Here is a 23,667-nt window from a genome sequence, read left to right as displayed (position 1 = left end):
CCTTCGGTCAAGTCTGAGGTCCAGAGCACTCTGGAAGAGGTTTTCATCCAGGATATCTCAGTACCTTGATCAAATACAGTATTACTAAGAACTCTGTATGATTTAAATGCACTTTTGCTTTTCACTTATTTAATTATAGCAGGGTTTTTTTCATTTTGTCTTTTGTAGGTTTTGTATGCTTTTTGGTCATGTGAACATGCATTTATATGCTGCATGTGTACCATCTCAAACCAAGCTCAATTTTTTGTGCTTTTTCTTTGTATTTTTGCATCCTGTGCAAGCTGGGGTGTGGCCTTCCTCTCCCGAGCTGGAAATTGTATTTAAAGGCTTCCCCTGACTGGTGTCCGGTGGTTGGGACCCCGTCCTTGTCTGCCCTTATTCACACAGACGTCAACTTTGACACATGATAAGGTTACTAATACTAGACAGCGTAGGACCGCCCCGACCACAGAGTCACCTTGTCGATGGTGGGACGGTTTTTATGCTATGTTTGATCAAATACATTATTACTAAGAACCATGTATGATTTAAATGCACTTTTGCTTTTTACTTGAGCAGTGCCTGGTTTTCTCCACACATACCGCTTAGAATTGTCACCAAAAGTTCTATCTTCATTTCATCAGACCAGAGAATCTTATTTTTCATAGTCTGGGAGTCCTTCATGTGTTTTTCAGCAAACTGTATGCAAGCTTTCATATGTCTGGCACTGAGGAGAGGCTTTCGTCGGGCCACTCTGCCATAAAGCCCCAACTGGTGGATGGCTGCAGTGATAGTTGACTTTATGGAACTTGCTCCCATCTCCCTACTGTATCTGTGGAGCTCAACCACAGTGATCTTGGGGTTCTTCTTTATCTCTCTCATCAAGGCTCTTCTCCCACGAATGCTCAGTTTGGCTGGACAGCCAGGTCTAGGAAAACTTCTTATGCTCCCAAACTTCTTCCATTTAAGGATTATGGAGGCCACTGTGCTCTTAGGAACCTTGAATATTGCAAAATTCTTTTGTAACCTTGGCCAGATCTGTTCCTTTCCACAATTCTGTCTCTGAGCTCCTTGGCCAGTTCCTTTGACCTCATGATTCTCATTTGGTCTGACATGCACGGTGAGCTGTGAGGTCTTATATAGACAGGTGCGTGCCTTTATGAATCAAGTCCTATCAGTTTAATTAAACAAAGCTGGACTCCAATGAAGGCGTAAAGCCCCCGTTACACACTGCGATATCGCTAGCAATATCGCTGTAAAGTCACCGATTTTGTGACGTTGCAGCGATATTGCTAGCGATATCGCTGCATGTGATACTTACCTCCGACCGGCTCCCCCGCTGGTTATCGCTGATCGCGCGAGAAGCTCCTGGATCATTTCTCGTCGTCAGCTTCCTGCGGCGCTTCCTGCTGTGACGTTGAGCAACGCGTGGAGCCGGGCGGGAGGATGCAGCATCGCCGCGTCTGACAGGTAAGTAGCGACCCCCGACCCCTGCGATGTCGCTGATGAGATCTGCCTGTGTGACAGTTCACTAGCGACCACCTAGCGATGCACCAGCGATCCTGACCGCGTCATATCGCTAGTCGGGATCGCTGGGGAGTCGCTAGGTGTAACGGTACCCTAAAACAATCTCAAGCATGATCACAAGGAAATGGACAGCATGTGACAAATATGAGTGTCTGAGCAAAGGGTCTGAATACTTATGACCATGTGATATTTCAGTTTTTCTTTTTAATAAATTTGCACCCCATCTTGACTGAAAAAAACAGAAATGTAGAAATTTTTGCAGAGTGTACATTAATGGGAAAAAAATGAACTTTTTTGAATTTACCAAGAGGCTGCAATGAAACAAAGAGTGAAAAATGTAAAAGGCTCAGAATACTTTCCGTACCCACTGTATGGCATAATGAGAAAAAAATAGGAACGTCAGAATTACGTTTCTTTAACTGCCGCAACATTGCAATAAGAGATGATCAAAACATCCTATGTACCCCAAAATAATATAAATAAAATCATCAGTGCAGGGTGCAAATAATAATCCTCACATAGCCCCTGATGCCAAAAAATGAAAGTATTACAGCTCTTGGAAAATGATATTACAAGCATTTTTTTTTTATTTTTACAAATTTAACAACTTTATTTCATTACTTAAATAAAAAAAACCCTATGCACGTTTGGTATGTATGTACTCTTACTGACCTGGAGAATAATATTGCCAGGTCAGTTTTACTGTACAGTGAACATGGTAAATAAAAAAAAAGCTATTTTCAAAATTGTGAAATTGCATTTTTTTTTTTGCAATTTCAATGCACTTGAATTTTTTTCTGCTTTCCAGTGCATCACATGATACAATAAATGGTGTCATTCAAAAGTACAACTTGCCCGCAAAAAAACAGTCCTTCATACAGCTATGAGGATGGAAAAACTGCAGAAAATAATCATTGTTCTTCCTTGGACACCTGCCTTCTGCCTTGGTCTCATCACATGCTACAAGAGTTAAAGTGTTTAAACTGCGTCTAGGAAAATTCAGCATCTACATAAATTACTCTGACAATTACATCTAACACAATAAAGAAAGACAAATGTGACTTTTACACTCTATAAATAAGGATGGTGAGAAGAGGTTTATGCTGTGAGATGTCTTTCTCCTCTAGCTGTCAATAGACTGAAAACATTTCAAGGAAATTCTGTCATTGGGATAAAAAGGAAGGAAATCAAATGTGAACTAGAGATGTGAAATGATTGCTCACTGGGAAAAACATCTAAACCCAACAATCAAGAAGTATTTCTGAAGATAAGAATAAAAAGATATTGATGTGAGTCACACGCAAACATTAATCTCCAAGCACATGAATATTGTTTTCTGCACCACACGCACTGCAGACAGACACACATAACCTTGGTCAACAGATCTACCCAGAGCTCAACAGAAAATTATGTAGCTGCCTCTGACTTCATAATATCGTCAGAACAACACTTCACTTACAGCTCTCCAAAGCAATATATTATTAGCAGAAACTGAACACAATCATGGCAGGCTACAGTGTCCTTTCTGTGAGACGCTACAGTGTCCTTTCTGTGACAAGCTGCAGCATCCTTTCTGTGACACGCTAGTGTCCTTTCTGTGACAAGCTGCAGCGTCCTTTCTGTGACACGCTAGTGTCCTTTCGGTGACACGCTACAGTATCCATTCTGTGACAAGCTACAGTGTCCATTCTGTGACAAGCTACAGTGTCCTTTCTGTGACACGCTACAGTGTCCGTTCTGAAACAGGCTACAGTGTCCATTCTGTGACACGCTACAGTGTCCTTTCTGTGACACGCTACAGTGTCCATTCTGTGACACGCTACAGTGTCCATTCTGTGACACGCTACAGTGTCCATTCTGTAACACGCTGCAGTGTCCTTTCTGTGACACGCTACAGTGTCCTTTCTGTGACACACTACAGTGTCCTTTCTGTGACACGCTACAGTGTCCTTCCTGTGACACGCTACAGTATCCTTCGTGTGACACGCTACAGTGTCCTTCGTGTGACACACTAGTGTCCTTTCTGTGACACACTACAGTGTCCTTTCTGTGACACGCTACAGTGTCCATTCTGTAACACGCTACAGTGTCCATTCTGTGACACTCTACAGTGTCCATTCTGTGACACGCTGCAGTGTCCTTTCTGTGACACGCTACAGTGTCCTTTCTGTGACACGCTACAGTGTCCTTCCTGTGACACGCTACAGTATCCTTCGTGTGACACGCTACAGTGTCCTTCATGTGACACACTAGTGTCCTTTCTGTGACACACTACAGTGTCCTTTCTGTGACAAGCTGCAGTGTCCTTCCTGTGACACGTTACAGTGTCCTTCGTGTGACACGCTACAGTGTCCTTTCTGTGACACGCTACAGTGTCTTTTGTGACACACTACAGTGTCCTTTCTGTGACAAGCTGCAGTGTCCTTTCTGTGACATGCTACAGTGTCCTTCTGTGACAAACTACAGTGTCCTGTGACACGCTACAGTATCCTTTCTCTGACAAGCTACAGTGTCCTTTCTGTGAAAAGCTACAGTGTCCTTTCTGTGACAAGCTGCAGTGTCCTTTCTGTGACACAATAGTGTCCTTCCTGTGACAAGCTACATTGTCCTTTCTGTGACACGCTACAGTGTCCTTTCTGTGAAAAGCTACAGTGTCCTTTCTGTGACACGATAGTGTCTTTTCTGTGACAAGCTGCAGTGTCCTTTCTGTGACAAGCTGCAGTGTCCTTCTGTGACAAGCTACAGTGTCCTTTCTGTGACACGATAGTGTCCTTTCTGTGACAAGCTGCAGTGTCCTTCTGTGACAAGCTGCAGTGTCCTTTCTGTGACACGCTACAGTGTTCTTTCTTTGACACGCTACAGTGTCCTTTGTGAAAAGCTACAGTGTCCTTTCTGTGACACGATAGTGTCTTTTCTGTGACAAGCTGCAGTGTCCTTTCTGTGACAAGCTGCAGTGTCCTTCTGTGACAAGCTACAGTGTCCTTTCTGTGACACGCTACAGTGTTCTTTCTTTGACACGCTACAGTGTCCTTTCTGTGAAAAGCTACAGTGTCCTTTCTGTGAAAAGCTACAGTGTCCTTTCTGTGACAAGCTGCGGTGTCCTTTCTGTGACAAGCTGCGGTGTCCTTTCTCTGACACGATAGAGTCCTTTCTGTGACACTCTGCAGTGTCCTTTCTGTGACACGCTACAGTGTCCTTTCTGTGAAAAGCTACAGTGTCCTTTCTGTGAAAAGCTACAGTGTCCTTTCTGTGACAAGCTGCAGTGTCCTTTCTGTGACACGATACAGAGTCCTTTCTGTGACACGCTACAGAGTCCTTTCTGTGAAACGCTACAGTGTCCTTTCTGTGAAACGCTACAGTGTCCTTTCTGTGACAAGCTAGTGTCCTTTCTGTGACAAGCTAGTGTCCTTTCTGTGAAAAGCTAGAGTGTCCTTTCTGTGACAAGCTGCAGTGTCCTTTCTGTGACAAGCTGACGTGTCCTTCTGTGACAAGCTACAGTGTCCTTTCTGTGACACGCTACAGCGTTCTTTCTTTGACAAGCTACAGTGTCCTTTTTGTGACATGCTATAGTGTCCTTTCTGTGACACGTTACAGTGTCATTTCTTAAGCCCTTGCTGTCAAACTCTATTCCTATTGTGATAGATTCTATTCATTTTGTTAGGAATCTGTTTCTCCTTTTTCAGATATTTAACGGGACCCATCAAGACTATTTAAATTTCAAGACTGAAAAACCTAACGCACACCAAAATCAAGTTGTCATTTTAGAATTGTAGAAAGTTATTGCAGATTTTCAGGTCCAGAAATTTCTGCAACAAATCTACAATGTGTGAAATTTGGCTTTTAAAGGAAATCTGTCATAAGACTTTTGTTACACAATCTGACAGCAGGAGAATGTATAAATCAGTATTCTGATTCCAGTGATGTGTCACTTACTGGTCACCTCCCTGTAGTTTTGATAAAATTAGTGTTTTAACAGGTTGAGATAATCATTTGAGAAGTAGCAAACCAGCTGCCATGAAGTTTAACCATGACCCCACCACTGATTAGCTGCTTTCCGTACATAGAGAAAACCAAAAGCAAAACACAAAACAAATATCCTGGAATAAAAAAGTAAAAAAATATATTGCAAAAATTGCATGAAGGTAGTAATAATAGTAATAATAAGGGTATTTAGTTAACATAATTTTGATCAAAATAATGTAGAAGCCATCCCGCCACGTCACGGCAACCCTTGTGGGACAGTCCTAACTCTTGTATTTAAAACCTTTCCACTTGTCAAGTGACGTAAATGTGAACAAGGACAGAGGGACTGAACCACCAGTAATAGTATAGGCCAGACAGGATGGATTTTCCAACTCAGAAACAGGGCGGTCACACCCTTATATGCACAGAATGCACAATGAAACAAATGAGAAACTGGGTCTGAGCAAAAAAAGTAAATTAATGTGCATGCAAAATGTAATTGCATATGAACACATGACCTTTACACAGAGAAAACCAAAAGCAAAACACAAAACAAATATCCTGGAATAAAAAGGTAAAAAAATATATTGCAAAAATTGCATGAAGGTAGTAATAATAGTAATAATAAGGGTATTTAGTTAACATAATTTTGATCAAAATAATGTAGAAGGCAGAAAGCTGTCAATCACTGGTGTGGGTGTTGTATTATAGAGCTCAGTGTTCAAAGAACTGATATATGTGCAGCAGATACAACAACAATTTTATGAAAACTGCAGCAAGCAACCCAGGAAGGAATACATCGCTGGAATCCGGATCATTGCCCATACTTAGATGGTGTAGCCAAAATTTGCTGACAGATTCCTTTAATAATCAGTGGCATTTACATATTTTATGCTACAACAGCTTAATATAGGAATGGCACATAAAATGTAATATTAGAGTTTAACAAAACGATTCAGAGGACCCTTGTCCAGTGGCCACAATGTTACTCCTTGGGAGCTGGAGTAGAGCACTGTGATCATCCTACTATCTGTCAGCATCTAAGGGCCTCCTTTGACTAGTATGCCTCTGCAATGACCTAATCATGATATGCAATGCGCTGCAATGCTATGAGATTGCGGGGCCTACTAACCAATAGTAGGAAGTCTGCAGTGCTCTGGTCCACTTGCTACGTTCTACCTATGTGGTCGTGGAACCAGAGTTGCTGATTTTTTTGCACAACTGTAGTTATTATACAGTGCATGACTGTCTACATTTACAGCCAGCTTTTTTAGCAATGACCTTTTGTGACTCGCCCTCCTTGTTGAGTGTGGCAATGACTGCCTTCTGGACATCTGTCAAGTCAGCAGTCTTCCCCATGATTGTGGAGCTTACTGAAACAGACTAAGGGACCTAAATGCTTAGGAAGCCTTTGAAGCTGTTTATTTACTGAGATAATGACTTTTGGGCTTTCATAATCATCAACATTAACAGAATAAACACTTGAAAGAGATCACTGTGTTTGTAATGACTCTATATGAGTTTCACTTTTTGTATTGAAGAACTGAAATAAATGATCTTTTAGATGATATTCTAATTTAGTGAGAATCACTTGTATATATGGCACAAGAACAGCCAACAAGCATGCAGGATATGTGGACATAGAGAAGCAAGCAGACAAATGATCAGTAGGCTGAATTCAGGAATGACTACACAATGGGAAACCCATAATTAAGCCCTGTTGACAGGAACTGTCACTTGAATGATACAGCTTCCCCATACAGATGTTAGCAAGCATCAAAGTAAAAGTAGTTGGTAAGGTTCAAAGCAACAGCCATTAATAAGTCCCATAGCAGCAGCCATCAATAAGTCCCATAGCAACAGCCATTAATAAGTCCCATAGCAACAGCCATTAATAGGTCCCATAGCAACAGCCATTAATAAGTCCAATAGCAGCAGCCATCAATAAGTCCCATAGCAACAGCCATTAATAAGTCCCATAGCAACAGCCATTTGGTAAGCTTCAAACTAACAGTGGATGATGGTACAGTCCATAGCAACAGCCATTGGTAAGCTTGAAAGCAATATTGGTTAGTAAGGCATTTAGAAGCAGCCACTGGTAAGCCTCATAGCAACGGCCATTGGGTAAGTTTGAAAGCAACAGTGGTTGGTAAGCTTTGTAGCAACAGAGATGAACAGCTGGCATTGAGAGTTGCTCTGGCATCTTCAACCATACATGGTTGGTAACTGAAACTCATCAGGACCAGGCAATGAAACAGTTTTCATGCAAATGTTAAGAACTAAGCTCTCACTTGACCTAAAATATCCGACCCTTGTTTGAACCTTTTCCCATAATAGCTGACCATGTAAAACATGAATGGCTCAGGGTCTACCTGAGCAAAATATATTTGTTGTGAGTTGTTATCCACTCAAAAATTAAAAGGGGGTTTCAAGCAGCAGACCCACCTACATCTAAATGTCCTTATAGGGTTTTTGAATAAAGCTGCCTAAATGAGAGACCTCATTTAACCTTAGTTGCCCAAAGTGCAATCGGCCATTCATTAACCTCCTTCATGTCAATTATATAGTATATGGAATCAATTACCCTGGTCTTTACATTGCCAGGAAAAATATATATCCCCACATAAGAGCGGGTTAATTCCTTAATTTTAGTTTAGAAAGTGAGGCAGACGCTCAATCTCACTTGTAGATAACAATATAGTTGCATTTTCTGTGTATTCCTGATTCCGGCCATAAGTTACCAGCCATGCACTATTGATGGATTTCCCTACTGACCGTGGACGACTGCCAGACGGCATCCATTTATTTGTCTGATTCTTGAGAAACTATCATGACACATAGAAGGAGAATGATTAAACAAACACGTTTTACCTTAATGGGTTTTTCATCCAAACACAATCATGTAATTGCTTATGCTTTATCGCTGGATATCATTCAATGATCTAGTTAGAGCTGCTTCATTATATTCTCCTCTGTTGCAGATGGGGCGAGATGTGAATGCGGGAAGCCTAGTGTATGTCATCATGGAGACAGCACAGTTACATGGAGACGATGAATTCATCGCTATCAGTATTACGATACATAAGTGTATGGCATTAACCGGTGAGATGCCAATCCTGGATAGTGTACATGGCAGTTCTGCGTGCCTGTTGACAAATGGGTCATTTAGATTTCACACAAGCGTGACACCACTCATCTCATTTCTGATAAGTGCTATATAGTGTGAGCTCGGCGGCTTCTGTTGAACAGCTCCTTGTGGTCGAGTCTATGACATTGCCTGGTGCGTATCAGTCCCAATGTTTGCTACGCTGCCTGCCTGGCTTCACAATGCAAGTTCGGTGCTTGTCTATACAAAATAAAAACCTGCTGCTTGAAATGAAAACATTCACAGCGTCATGTCCCAGTGCTGTGTGCTCAACCTACATTAACATTGACGTTCTTCATGAGGTTGGCATGAGTGGCAGTAAAAATAAATTGATGGAGGACACTGCAATTTATCAGAAGGGCACAGTGGTTATAAAGGTTGGGTATTCACAGATAAATAAATATACACCGCAGACTACAATCCACGTCTGAGCAATCCTTCATCCATCCTCCTGTCAGACATGCATTCAGCCCGTTATCAAAGTGCTTATCATAATACAGCTCCACAACCGGAATAGCTAATGGAAACACATTTACCAGTGTAAATTTCACAACAGGTTAAGCCAATAACCTTCACATTTTCTCACCTCTGGTACTATACAAAAAACAAAATGTATGTATGACACTGACACATGGACTCACCATCTTTACAGACCGTTCCAACCAAACAGGTGTTGCCTTCTAGTAGATACCCATCCGGACAACTAGTACAGTTCCTGTCTCCGGGCCCAGAGCATGATAAACAGCTGCCATCACATCTGTAAAACATCAGTAACAAGTTCCATGTAATCTACAGCAGTTATTCAAAATGCCTGGCGCCGAAAAATAATTCTGAAAGGGAACCTGTCATTTTTGTAGGCAGGGTATAATAGAACAGGAAACAGCTATGTAGATTGCTATACATTTTTGTGGGAAAAGTTTCAGTAACATGAGTATGTCATTCATTGAAGTCTCTGGTGTTTGTATGCTTATGAGTCCTGTGGACGGTCCTTTTCAGCAACCGAATGACTGCACTTGTAGCTATAGCTGTCAATCACCGAGTAGGACCGCCCAGTGGACTCATGCAGGTACAGCAGCTCAGCTCTGTTTAAACAGGTATTCTCATCTCTAAGGTCCTATGCCAATATGCAGTATGTGTAGTATTAATAATAATATTAGCAAATAGCTCCAATGAGAAAGCTAGTATAGTTCCTCTGAGTTGCTATATCTCTTTCCTCATGCGCAGGCATTGCAGGACTATCCATGGTTACAACCATTGATATAGTGACAGTTAGCTAGCTGCTAGTGGTCGTAACAATGGATACCTCATGAGTAAGACTGCTTAGTGCAGTCGAAACGCGTCGACTGGGTCATGTCAACCATGAAATTTTTTTTTTGTAAGCACTATATTATCTTCTGAAAAACAAAACAAAAACCCAGTCCTGTTGAGCCAGACTCCAATTTTTTCTATTTTTACAATGCATTAGCATTAATTTACTATTCCCATAATTTCCAGCTAGTTTTAAAATAAATTGGTTCATTATATGAAGGGATCGGGTACTGAGGATATGAACACAAACATGCACTTCTAAAACTGAATGAATTTATTCAAACTTTTTTGTTGAAAGATAAGTCATCTGATATTCAGTAACTACGTACACAAGTACAAATCTTCATTGGTATGCTGGTGATAGCGGCCAGTGACTGACCCAGAAGGCGGCAGATTAGGACTTTTCTGCTTCAGGTTAGTACTGAGGATTGAGCAGATAGTATATCTTCGAGTCGCAAGCTGAATGTGTTGACACTTTTTACACCTTGTCAAGAAAGATTCCATTCTAATAACACGTATTGCATCTCCATTAATCCCATTTGGGATGACAACGCATTCACTAGCCACATTTCCTTCCACTACGAGCAGCGCAGCTGGTCTCATTTTCAGCTATAAAATCATGTGTCCATCCTGACTATCAGCACTGAAGCCTTCTGACGCTATATAATGGGCATTAATGTGCGGAATTGGAAGTAGAATTCCCTGCTTGCACTTGATGTAATTAGCTGTGACAGCCTCTTGCTGTTTTAATCTGATGTGTACGGGGGGGGCTGAAGGGTTTCATTAGATTGGGAAATTTACATTAATCACCACATTTTTTGGTCATACATTAAGAAAATCCCCTGCCATAGCCGTCACTTCCAAACACCGAGTCTTGGGTCTGCTGCTTATTATTCACAAACACTACAACTCGCTGCTACTTTAACCAGTCACATCACAAGTATGCTTATTTATTTTCTTCATTTCCAAGAGAATATCTGAATGCATATCCCCTCCCAGGAGATACAACTAAAAGAAGCTATACACCCTTCCCCCACCCATCGTAGTCCTTTATGTCGGTGAATAATGACATCTTCATTCTAACACAGCAGCTCTCCAAATTATCCATTTATGTTCTTATACCGCAGGACAATCCAAAATGCTGCATGCGTCCATGTGTTGGAAAATAGGAACACAGATTCCAGTTTTTAGATAGTTCTAGTCATAGGATCCATCCCAGAGGTTTTCTAGTTTAAATAAAGGGATGAAATGAAAAGTGACACAACTTTCTAATTTACTTTTGTGTCTCAATTCCGCACCATTTCAAGGTTTACAGCTACACTGAATTGAGGTAGGTTCAATTGAGAATGAAAATCGATCACATAAGTGACAGCTACAATGCCTGACAAGCCCCACTGACTAGTGATGAGCGAGTATATTCGTTGTTCGGGTTTTTACAAGCATGCTCGGGTGATCTCCGAGTATTTGGAAGTGCTCGAAGATTTAGTTTCTGTCGCCGCAGCTGCATGATTTGCGGCTACTTGACAGCCTGAATACATGTTGGAATTCTCTAACAAACAGGCATTCCTCACATGTATTCAGGCTGTCAAGTAGCCGCAAATCATGTATCTGCGTCAACAGAAACTAAATCTCCGAGCACGCCAAAATACTTGGAGATCATCCGAGCATGCTCGGGGAAACCAAAGCAACGAGTATACTCGCTCATCACTACCACTGACTTATAATGGGGTCCATCAAATTCCAAAATGATGCCCATAGTTTTGACAGTAAAAGTAGCACTGCTGTGCTAGTCTTGCAGCTTATAAGATGGAATTCGATACAGTCGCTCCAAGTGTCTAACGCAAATGTGAATAGGACCCTAGTTCGCCATCAGTGAATCATTCATCCGACAGCCATCTCTGCTGACTCTCCCATGCACAGGAGTGCTAGTTCGGCCGAGCGCTCCCATGTCATTGTTCTCCTAGCACCTTATCTCCGGGAGAACAATGCGATCAGCAATCCGAAATCAGACATGCAGGATAAACATGTCTCCTACCCACGAGTCGGTTAGCATGACTCTACATATTAGATCATTGGCTGAACTCGTCTGACATGAGTGTAACATGTATGAGGTCTTTAGACCTCCTCTCAGCTGACGAGCAGGAACAATTATATCCTAATAATGCATTTAGACATGACGATTTTGGTCCATTAATTAGCAATGGCCAACCATATAATTAATAAGTCGATCTGCCCTCATTTACTGGCCTGTTTTTACATGGATGATGAATATTGACAGCAACAGCATGATCCCTAATATAATTGTTCTCTCCCCGTACAGTAGCATGTTAACTGCAGCAGATCGCCCAGTGTGCTGCTTAGAACAAAGCTGTACGAGGACAGAACAATTGTATTACGGATCATTCTGTCGATATCATTGTTCATCACCTGTGTAACAACGGCCATTAAACGAAGATGAGGCAATCTAAATGCACCATTAATTTGCTACCATGTATGAGTCTGCATTCCAGACTGTTGAGATTACAATTTTGCCAACATAAATGATCTGATGGACTAATGAATGAGCGTTTTGCTTGTTCGTTGGATGCTCGGTGGCATATATACACGAGCCGATACTCGCAAATGAGGGTTGGCTCGTCCAAAAGGACCATAAGGTTCTGTTCACATCTCCTTTTTAGCTTCCATCGAAGAAATACTGTGAGTATTCCCAATGTATACCTCCTGTTGGAATTGAAAACTGCTATAGACTCACTTTGTAAAAAAAAAGATTGCCACTCATGTTTTATGTATCATGTTTGCAGTTTCGCTCATATGTGGGAAATTACTAAAGTTACAAAAAAAGACTGAAAATTCACTAGATCAGTATGTATTCTGATTGTATCATATTAAAGATATTCTGCAGCTGCATATTCTGTGTGTATTTCGGGAATGTTTTTCTCTCTGGACGATTTATAGTTGTATATGTTCAATACGCCTTCTGTATCATGTTCTATACATTATTAATGTCACACTTCTAGTTATTAGATCATTATTGCCTGAGGAGATACACTAATGTCGCAATCTAATATTGATGTATTGCATTCTAACGTCTTCACCCTCCAAACAGATTTTCTTCTTCTTAAAGGCACATTCCTGTACATCAGTACTGCTTACCTTATACAGGTTTTAAACCCATTTGCTTTGGGGGGTGCCATATAATACTGGGAGCCACATGATATGACACAACGTCCTTCTTCAAAGAACATTTCTTTTGCACAATTTAAACAATTATCTATTCCAGGACCTAGATAAATCAAATATAAGCAAAATATGTAGATTTTACAAACAATATCATTACCTATTTTACCTACATATGAAAGGTTTAGAATTGACTAGTACATACTGTACATATGATATAGGCAATAATCAGGTCTGCTGAACCAATAATCAACCGGAACTATGAAAGACGTATGAAAGAGCAGTAGCTTATTCACTGACGTGAGGAATGTTCCATATCGAGAAACACATAAATGCACCCAGTGTAATAAGACATACTTTACCTGAGCATGTGGCACAGGATCTGTGACACGGGTCGCACTCCTTCTTCATGATGCTGTAGAATTTTCCCTCATCACAACTGATGAGACAACGGGATCCCTGCAAACTAAAGAACAAACAGCTCTCAAGCACAGATAAATCAGTTTTTTTTTGGAGCCTAAAGGCCCCCATCTCACATAGCGACGCAACAGCGATCTTAATACATGTGACACGCAGCAGCGACCGGCCACCCTGCTGGATATCGCTGATCGTGCAGGAATGTCCTGGGCCATTCTTTCGTCGTTGGCGTCCCGCTGGCCAGCACGCATCGCTGTGTTTGATCGCTGGATCGTTGCTGCGTCGCTGAAGAGATCTGCCTGTTTGGCAGCGTACTAGCGATCATTTAGCGACGCACGAGCGATCCCTACAGGTCATATCGTTGTCGGGGTCGCTGGTGCGTCACTAAGTGAAACGGGACCCTTAAACCAGTTTCTTTAGTTTATGATCTCATTTACTTCACATTCTTTGATGCATGTTTTCGATGCTGACTCTCTGAATTATACATAATCTTATTTGTAAACCAGAAGTGAATATATATCAATGACAGCCTTAATGCATAGAAAAACCGACTTCCGGTCCACAGAGAAGACTGTATGATTCTGAAAGTGAGCATGTGTCATTGGATGAAAAAAGAGCAGATAATCAGGAATAATGCCAAATAAGCTAAAATAAACAAAAAAAAATAGTCATCTGAGTGAAGGCTTGTCCACATTTAGGCACATTTGTTTTTCTTACTTAAATGCAGGTAGTTGGGGATAAAAAATAATTTGTACAATTTTTGGGCCTATACTCTTTCATCTGCAACCACTGTTTGGTTGCAGCGCTCACATGATATAAACAATGATACCCAGCTGGAATGGTGCTGAATGTGAGCATAAGCTTCTCTTATCATACTCAGGAGACTCAGACATTTAACAAGGGGTTGTCTAAGTAGTGGAAAATCCTTTTAAAGAAGTTGTATGATATTAGGAAAAATAGGCTGCTTTTTTATAGAGACTATGCCATTTTTGGCCATGGGCGGTCTCTCTAAGACCTCATTCACATATCTGTGTTTACATACCTACATAAAAAATGGTACCGTACCAGTGTCAAAAGTACACCAGCAGTGTGTCCGTTTTTACCATCAGTAATTTTGGATCAGCGTGTCATCCATATGTTCATTTTTACCATCTGTGTCTCATCAGTGTTTTTCATAGATGGATAAAGAAGTAAATACATTACATTCTCCTATGCTGTGCAATGTTAAACAAAGGATGCCATTCATGGCTGTATGCTTTTCACGGACCTATAGACTTGTATTGGCCCTTGTCATCCATGCTACCGGAAAAAAGGACATGACTACATGTGTTTTGTACGGACGCACGGTATGTGAAAAACACGGGCGCGGCAATAAAAAAACGCTAGAGTGGTGCTTTAAATGGACTCTGTTCAAGCCAAATATAGGCGCTCTGTGCATCATGGTGGGGCCAATATTTTATACCTTCCCACCTGTTTGTTTTCCACATGTAATACAAGTCTATGGGGAAAATCTGCACATAAAAACCAATGTTCCCACAAAATAAAATGACAGGTTGCAGATTTCAATCACTTATCGCAGGTCAGTTTATGCCGCGCCAAAAAAGCACAGTGGACATGAGATTTATATAAATTCCATCCACTTTGCAGGAACTGCAATACGCTGCTTTTCTGATGCAGCAAAAATTTATCATGGGCACACAGCCTAAGGCCCCCTTCGCATGTCTATTTTTTATTTCTGTATGTGGTCCGTTTTTTAAGAACAGCAAATATGGACATACGCACACCCACTGTATTCAATGGTGTTGCGCACATGTCAGGTTTTCCACATGGACACACAGATATGTACTGTTTTTGTGCAGCACAGACAAAATGTGTGCGGCACATATGCACACTGATGACACACGGATGACATCCATGTGTCATCAGTGTGACACCTATCGGCGCCTGAGAAAAGGTCGAACAGTATGGGCTTTTCCCAGGCGCCTGGTGCTGAAGGCAGCTCTCATCATTGTCGCCTGGTCTCCCAAAGATTAGCGTGATCAGGTGACAATGATGGGAGTTGTATTCGGCACCTGCTGTGTACATTGCGTGTAAAATTAAGAATTACATTTAAAAAATGGCATGGGCTCCCGTATAATTTTGATAACCAGAAGAAGGAAAACTGATCGCTGGGGGCTGATATTAGTAATTTGGAAAAGAGGACAATATCCCAAAAGGTTACAGGCTATTAATAACAGCTCACAGCTGTTTACCTAGTCTTTACTAGTTAGTTTAAAGGGGACCCCAGTAGTAAATGTGTAAGATGTGAGTGTATATAAATGTGGGTGTGTAAGTATATATAAGAACACATGGCCCAGGGCCATTTTTAGGGGGGGACGGGGGGGTGCGATCGCCCGGGGCGCCACCCAAGCCAGGGGGCGCCTGCCCAGGGCCGCCATCAGGGCATGACAGCCCTTACTGCTGTATGGGGCCCGATGAACAGCAGTAAAGAAGGGGGCCCCGCAGATAAGGGGCCCCGCTCCTGTGCTTACATTCAACGGGCCCCAAGTGCTGCATGTCATGGGGCGCCAGGCGGGCCCAAAGTGTGCGCTGCAGACGTGCCTGCAGCGCACACATCAGCAGAGCCGCCACAGCTGCCGACATTCAAAGCTACAGAAGAGCTGAAGGACCTGTGGTGACGTCATCATTACCACAGTCCTTCACCATTGATCAGCCCGCCCCCTGATCACATGACGATGACGTCACCACAGGTCCTTTCAGCTCAGCCTCACACAGCTGCAGCTCCAACTTCAACGCAGGAGCGAGGCCAGGTAAGAAAAAAGTTTTTATTTTATTTTAATATTGAAAGGGGCAATATGTTTCCCTGGCAGAATGGAGACTCGGGGGCAGGACTGGAGACACACAGGGGCAAATATGGAGAAATGGGGGCAGAATGCAAGACATGAGGGCAAAATGTAAGACATGATGGGGGCAGAGTGCAGACCTGATAGGGGCAGAATGCAGACATGATGGGGGCAGAATGCAGACATGATGGGGGCAGAATGCAAGACATGGGGCAGAATGCAAGACATGATGGGGGCAGAATGCAAGACATGATGGGGCAGAATGCAGACATGATGGGGCAAAATACAGACATGATGGGGCAGATTGCAAGACATGATGGGGCAGAATGCAGACATGATGGGAGCAGATTGCAAGACATGATGGGGGCAGAATGCAAGACATGATGGGGCAGAATGCAAGACATGATGGGGCAGAATGCAAGACATAATGGGGGCAGAATGCAGGACATGGGGCAGAATGCAAGACATGATGGGGGCAGAATGCAAGACATGAGGCAGAATGCAAGACATGATGGGGGCAGAATGCAAGACATGATGGGGGCAGAATGCAGATATGATGGGGACAGAATGCAGACATGGGGGCAGAATGTGCCAGTAAGACTGGATAGGGCAGAATGTGACAGTGAGACACAGGAGGGGGCAGAAAGTGAGACATGGTGGCAGAATGCAAGACATGGGGGCAGAATGTGACAGTAAGACACAGCAGGGGGCAGAATGTGACAGCGAGACATGGGGGCAGAATGTGACAGTGAGACACAGGAGGGGGCAGAATGCGAGACATGGGGGCAGAATGTGACAGTGAGACACAGGAGGGGGCAGAATGTGACAGTAATGACACAGGAGGGGGCAAAATGTGAGACATGGGGGCAGAATGGACATGGGGCAGAATGTGACAGTAAGACACAGGAGGGGGCAGAATGTGACAGTGAGACACAGGAGGGGACAGAATGTGACAGAAAGACACAGGATACATGGGGCAGAATGCAAGACATGATGGGGCAGAATGCAAGACATGGGGGCAGAATGCAGACATGATGGGGGCAGAATACAGACATTATGGGGGCAGAATGCAAGACATGATGGGGGCAGAATGCAAGACATGATGGGGGCAGAATGCAGTGTTGTGAGTTCATTTTCCCCTTCACTACTGAGGCCCGAGGAACTCCCTCTTCTGGTGAAGAAAGGTAGTGAGCCTGATTGTCAAACACCTGGGGCTGATGATGATGACTGGCTGAGTGGAGTTAATGACTGGATATAAGGCTGCCGACGCCCTTCTGGCCTGCGGGTGATTTCTCTGTGGACTTCTAGGAAACCAGTCTGATTCCTGCTCATCTAAAGCTAAGATTTCTGCTTTGCCTTTTTGCATTAGTGTTTTGTTTTCCTTGCTTTTCTGGATTCTGCCATTCCCTGTTGGGGTGAGCTGAATCTCCTTTTGCCTGTTGCTCTGTCTTCAGAATATTCCTGAGTACTGACATAGCCTTTTTTGAAGCCTAGCGTCTTCAGGGCCTTTTTTACTGTCAGTTGTTGGCTCTTATTTTCATAGGGTTTTTCACAGATTGCAGACAGCAGCCTTCCTGTCCTTTCCTATCTAAGCTAGCTGGGGCCCCATCTTTGCTCAGTCTATCTTTCTGTCTGTGTTTTGTTCTTTCTTCTTGCTTCACCGTCATTATATGTGGGGGGCTGCCTTTTGCTTTGGGGTCTGCTCTGGGGCAGTTTAGATTTCCCTTTCTGTCTTTAGGCTATGTAGTCCTCCGGCTGTGATCGAGGGGCCTAGGGCATCGTAGGAGCCCCCCACGGCTACTGCTAGTTGTGTTGATAGGTTCAGGGGTCTGCAATCCGATAGCTGCCAACTTCTCTGGTTTTCTGGACTTAGCTAGCATTTCTATTTTTGCCTCCTACGGTGACTCAATCATAACAATGCAGACATGATGGGGGCAGAATGCAAGACATGATGGGGCAGAATGCAAGACATGATGGACTCAGAATGCAAGACATGATGGGGCAGAATGCAAGACATGATGGGGCAGAATGCAAGACATGATGGGGGCAGAATGCAAGACATGATGGGGGCAGAATGCAGATATGATGGGGACAGAATGCAGACATGGGGGCAGAATGTGCCAGTAAGACTGGATGGGGCAGAATGTGACAGTGAAACACAGGAGGGGCAGAATGTGAGGCACGGGGGCAGAATGTGACAGTAAGACACAGGAGGGGGCAGAATGTGAAAGTGAGACACAGGACGGGGAAGAATGTGAGACACAGGGGGAAGGATGGGAGACACATGGTGCAGGATCATGGGGCAGGATGGATATGATATAGACGGTGCAGGATCGGGAGATCATATGGGGGCAGAATGGATACTCATGAGGGCAGGATGAGAGAAAATATGGCTGAAGTCAGGAATGAGACACACAGGGGTCAGGATGGGGGATATTATTACCATAGGGGCTAATTAAGGGATATTATTACTGCAGTGATGTATTTATTTTAATTTTTTGAGGATACTGTGGTACTTAGTCTGCTGTCTTTGTGTGTAATATCGGGGGGGTGATGCCTTCGAGGATTGGATTGATGCAAAGGTAAAACACGTTTATCTAAGTTTATCTAAAGTATTCAGCATGTTAATGTGCGGGGGGGGCGCTTTTTCGATGTTCGCCCTGTTGGCAAAATTCCCTAGAAACTGCCCTGTGGAGGCCATTAATGTCACGATGGGGGCAGGCTTTTCAGCTTTGAGAATCTCTCCCCCCCATGTGCTCACCCACCTATCCACTCTCTCTTTTCCCGTGTGCTGACTTCTTCCGTCTGTGCTCTCTTCTTTGACCTGTCTACCCCATGTGCTATCCCCCTTGTCTGAGGTCTCTCTCCTTCCTGTGCTGTGTTCTCCCCTCATGTGCTGTCCCGCTTGAGCTGTCTCCCCCCTGTGCTGTTTCTCTCACCCCTGTGCGCTTTCTCTCTCCACCACCGTGCTGTCTTCTTCCCTCATGTGTTCTCTCGTTTGAGCTGTCTCCTCCCCCTGTGTGTCCTCTTTCCTATGTGCACTCACCCCTCCCCCTGTGTTAAAATGAAAGCAAAGTGGGTAAAGGTAACTGTTGTGAATTCACTTTCTGGTCTACCTCTGGTTGCTGGTGAGGGTGGTGGAGCTGGTTGTATTGACAGAGGAGTCGTGAGTTCTCTTTCCGGGCTCCCTCTTGTGGCTGCAGGAGGTAACGAAGCTGATCTAATTAACAGAGACCTGTCACCTGATAATGAGGACGACGATTGGACATCTGGAGTCTCTGACTGTATTTAAGACAGCCGACTCCCTCTATCCCTGCTGGTGATTTTTCCCGCCTTCTGAGGTCTTAGTTTCCAGGTCAGTCCCTGCATTCTCAAGCTAAGTGTTCTTTGCTATTGTTCACATTTGTTTTGGTTTTGTCTATTTGGTTTTGTGTGGTCGGCCAGCTCCGGCTGGGGCAGTGCTGAATCTCCATCCTTATGTTAATGTTTGTGCCAGTTTGCTTTTTGTCCCTTATTAGATTGGCCTCTTTTTGCTCTGTTTTCAGAATATGCCAGAGTGCTGATATAGTGGGTGAAGTCTAGTGACTTCAGGGTTTTTTTTGCTATCAGAAGTGTTGGACATTTTTACAGGGTTTTTTGTAGGGTTATGGCCAGGAGGATAATTCTTGGGTCTCTGCTTCTGACATTCATGCCGATAGATTGGTTCGTGCTTTTCACCGGGCCCATCCTGATCGGCCTGGTGGCATGGATGAGGGTTCGGTGACTCCTCCTCAAGGGGGGGTACTGTTGTGAATTCACTTTCTGGTCTGCCTCTGGTTGCTGGTGAGGGTGGTGGAGCTGGCTGTATTGACAGAGGAGTCATGAGTTCTCTTTCCGGGCTCCCTCTGAAGGTTGCAGTAGGTAACAAAGCTGATCTAATTAACAGAGACCTGCCAACTGATAAGTTTCCAGGTCAGTCCCTGCATTCTCAAGCTAAGTGTTCTTTGCTATTGTTCACATTTGTTTTGGTTTTTTCTACTTGGTTTTGTGTGGTCGGCCAGCCCCGGCTGGGGCTGTGCTGAATCTCCATCCTTATGTTAATGTTTGTGCCAGTTTGCTTTTTGTCCCTTATTAGATTGGCCTCTTTTTGCTCTGTTTTCAGAATATGCCAGTGTGCTGATATAGTGGATGAAGTCTAGTGACTTCAGGGTTTTTTTTGCTATCAGAAGCGTTAGACATTTTGCAGGGTTTTTTGGCGACTGCAGACAGTATCTTTCCTTTCCTGTCCTTTCTAGTTAGTGTGGGCCCCATCATTTGCTCAGCCTATTTTCCTGCCTGTGTTTGTGTTTTCATCTTGTCTCACCGACAATATATGTTTGGGGGGCTGTCTATTCCTTTGGGGTCTGCTCTGGGGCATTTTAGATTTCCCCTTTTCTTGCTTTAGGCTTATTTAGTCCTCCGGCTGTGTCGAGGTGTCTAGAATCATCGTAGGTATGCTCCACGGCTACTGTTAGTTGTGTGGATAGGTTCAGGGGTCTGCAATCCGCTTAGTTACCAACCTCTCTGGTTTTCTGTGGCTTAGCCTGGTCTTGTTTTCCTCCTCGGGACCCAATCATAACAGGTAACATTTTGGTGCATATGGCATATACAGTGTGTGTGTGGTGCGTATGGAGTATACAGTGTGTGTGTGTGTATGTGTGGTGCATACTGCGTATGGAGTATACAGTGTGTGTGTGTGTGGTGCGTACGGCATATATAGTGTGTTTGTGTGTGGTGCATACGACGTATACAGTGTGTGTGTGTGTGTGTGTGTGGTGCAACGGTGTTCCGCTGGTGGTACCACGCAAGAGGCTGGTACCACCAACAGTTTCCATATTGAGACACCCATCACTTGGGTTTCCCAATATGGCGGTCGGTGAACTTCCACCGCTTGGAATTCTGGGATCCGGACACATCTGGACAGAACAGGATGTGAAGACATTACAAGGTAAGTATATATTAGATGCTTAGAGTTCCAAGTTGCTGTGTTCTTTTTAGTCTGTTTGTGATCTTGATGCTGTTCACCTGGTATCCGTGTCATATGCTGTGTGGCTTCAATAACATACAATACTTCTGCAGTCATGTAACCGTGACATTACCTTTTTTTTTATTGTGTCATTAGTCACATTCATATATACGGTCATGTGACAGGTAACGCAATCTCTTTCGTAGCTGCTGTGTCATTTTACCCATACCAACCTATTTAGGAAGTATCCTACTTGCAGTCATGTGACTGTGACGATGGCGTCCATGTGATTTCCACGTCGCTGGTCATGTGCCCTCTTCATTTAGGTGACGCTTCATATTTGCCGCTGTTATGTGACTATGACGTGGTCGCACACGAGACGGACACATCATTCCCTACATAGCTATCTTACCTTTGAACTACCAATGATCACTCTTTGTTTTATTTATACTATAATCGATATAGTTACCTGACCGGCCCATTATCGATCATGCGATCATTAATTCAACAGCGCTATTGATTTTCTTCACTACATCTCTTTATTACTATTGTGAATGTATATTATATTCCTATGGGAACCTGAGTGATAACCTTTGTTGTATCGCTCCATCCATTTATGGTGCAGTGGGTGGACCATTTGCGGATGGCATCTCACATTACTTCTGGCCCCCAGATCATGTTACACCATCTTTGCACATGTTTGACAAACTATCCATGATCTCTGATTGGTTTATGGTGCTTTAAATAGTTTGGTTATGCTATTCATCACTATCTCTTGATGAAGCTAGGTGCGAAACGTGCGTCGGATGTGGTTCTTTCATCGTCTAGTAACTAGTGAGTCTAGTGAGATACCATTGTGTATATGCACGTTCTTTATCCATGGGAGTTACATTTTTGAACTTCATGTTATCCTTTTGCATTGAATCTTGCTTACGTACTATGCATGTCACTTCATGCTATTTGGTATTTGTCTGTAGTATTGGGATTATGGGTTAACTTCTACTTTTTGATATTTGACCTTTGATCACTATATATGCACTTTATACTTAGTACTTATTTTTACTATTGCGTATACTCTATGTGGTATTTAGTGCCCGTAATTGAATCAATATATGTTTCATGTTAGTTATTTATTGTTATGCTCTCCAGCTTTGGTTATCCTGTGCCCTACTGTTTTTAAGTGCATTTTTCTATTATATTTAATAAGTTATTTTTTATCAAGTACATTCATGCCTTGCACTCCTCCTTCATATCTATCTATCCCATATCTATCTATCATGTTTCTCATCGATATCTATATCTTTGAACATTTTTAGTACCTAACACTCTTTAATTTCTTTTCTGCATTTCATTCCATACGTCTCTCACTGACAGCACACGGACACACAGATAAGGACAGCACGCGGACACATGGATGGCACACAGATGTGACACATGGACACGGACAGCAAACGGATACACGGATGTCACACGGATACCACATACGTACATACGGATGACACACGGACACAGACCACGGATGTCACCAGTACTGTTTTTCTCCAGTACAGGAATCCCCAGGACGTGTGAAGGAGGCATTCAGATGGCCATATAAAGCAAACCGAGATCGGATCACAATGTTGAGACTGGCTGTGGCTCAGCAAAAATACAAAGCATCAAAATCTCACTACAACCTCATTCAGGGAAACTTCCCCAAATCTGGCTCCAACACCTGTGAATAGCAGTAAAGTGACCGCGTCACTGGCTCATGCTGCTATCAGCGAGGTCTGGCGGCTCTGATGAGCGTTGTCGTCAGTATTCAGCACCTGTGAATATGGGTCACTTAACAGCTATTCACAGTCGCTGGAGGCAGATTTGGGGAATGTGGACTACATCGGAGATTTGTGAGAACATTTTTGATAATAAATTGGTGAGCAAGGGACTGTCTCTTGTTTTTACTTGATTATGTTTATGTTTTTCAGGTACGACTTCTCAATTATATCGGATTCATTTGACTACAGCAGACCTGCATAGGATTTTTTTTTCTTTATTTTTTTAATAAATTAAGAAACGAGGGATAGTGTGGAGGAGTCTATGTAAATAAAGACTTTTTTACTTTTTTTCTGTGTGTGTTTTTATTTTTTGATTACTGAGTTAGTAATGGGGGCATCTGATAGACACCTCTCCATTACTATCCTCAGGGCTTGATGGCAGCTGTAATTTTTGATAAATCACAGCTTTAATCATCCCAACTACCACTACCCAGAGTGCCACCACACCAGGGCAATCAGGAAGAGCTGGGCCAAGTGCAAGAATTGGCGCATCTAACGTGATGCAAAAATTCT

At 43.1% G+C, this 23,667-nt stretch overlaps 1 protein-coding gene across 3 annotated transcripts in view; it reads right to left on the bottom strand.

Annotated features, from left to right (window-relative positions):
• Positions 1 to 23,667, bottom strand: part of PCSK5 (proprotein convertase subtilisin/kexin type 5) — an 810,488-nt gene that overhangs the window by 296,899 nt on the left and 489,922 nt on the right. For all 3 annotated transcript variants that reach the window (XM_073543784.1, XM_073543785.1, XM_073543786.1), the window contains exons 18-20: positions 13,462 to 13,565; positions 13,076 to 13,205; positions 9,256 to 9,371 (exon numbers count right to left, since the gene is read on the bottom strand). In XM_073543784.1, coding sequence (XP_073399885.1) covers positions 9,256 to 9,371; positions 13,076 to 13,205; positions 13,462 to 13,565 — 350 coding nt within the window. The remainder of the gene's footprint in view (positions 1 to 9,255; positions 9,372 to 13,075; positions 13,206 to 13,461; positions 13,566 to 23,667) is intronic.

This window comes from Dendrobates tinctorius, unplaced genomic scaffold (genome assembly GCF_039654945.1).
Source record: "Dendrobates tinctorius isolate UK_male_01 unplaced genomic scaffold, ASM3965494v1 ptg000134l, whole genome shotgun sequence".
In the NCBI taxonomy this organism is placed as follows: Eukaryota; Metazoa; Chordata; class Amphibia; order Anura; family Dendrobatidae; genus Dendrobates; species Dendrobates tinctorius.
This window is presented reverse-complemented; position numbering and strand designations above follow the sequence as displayed.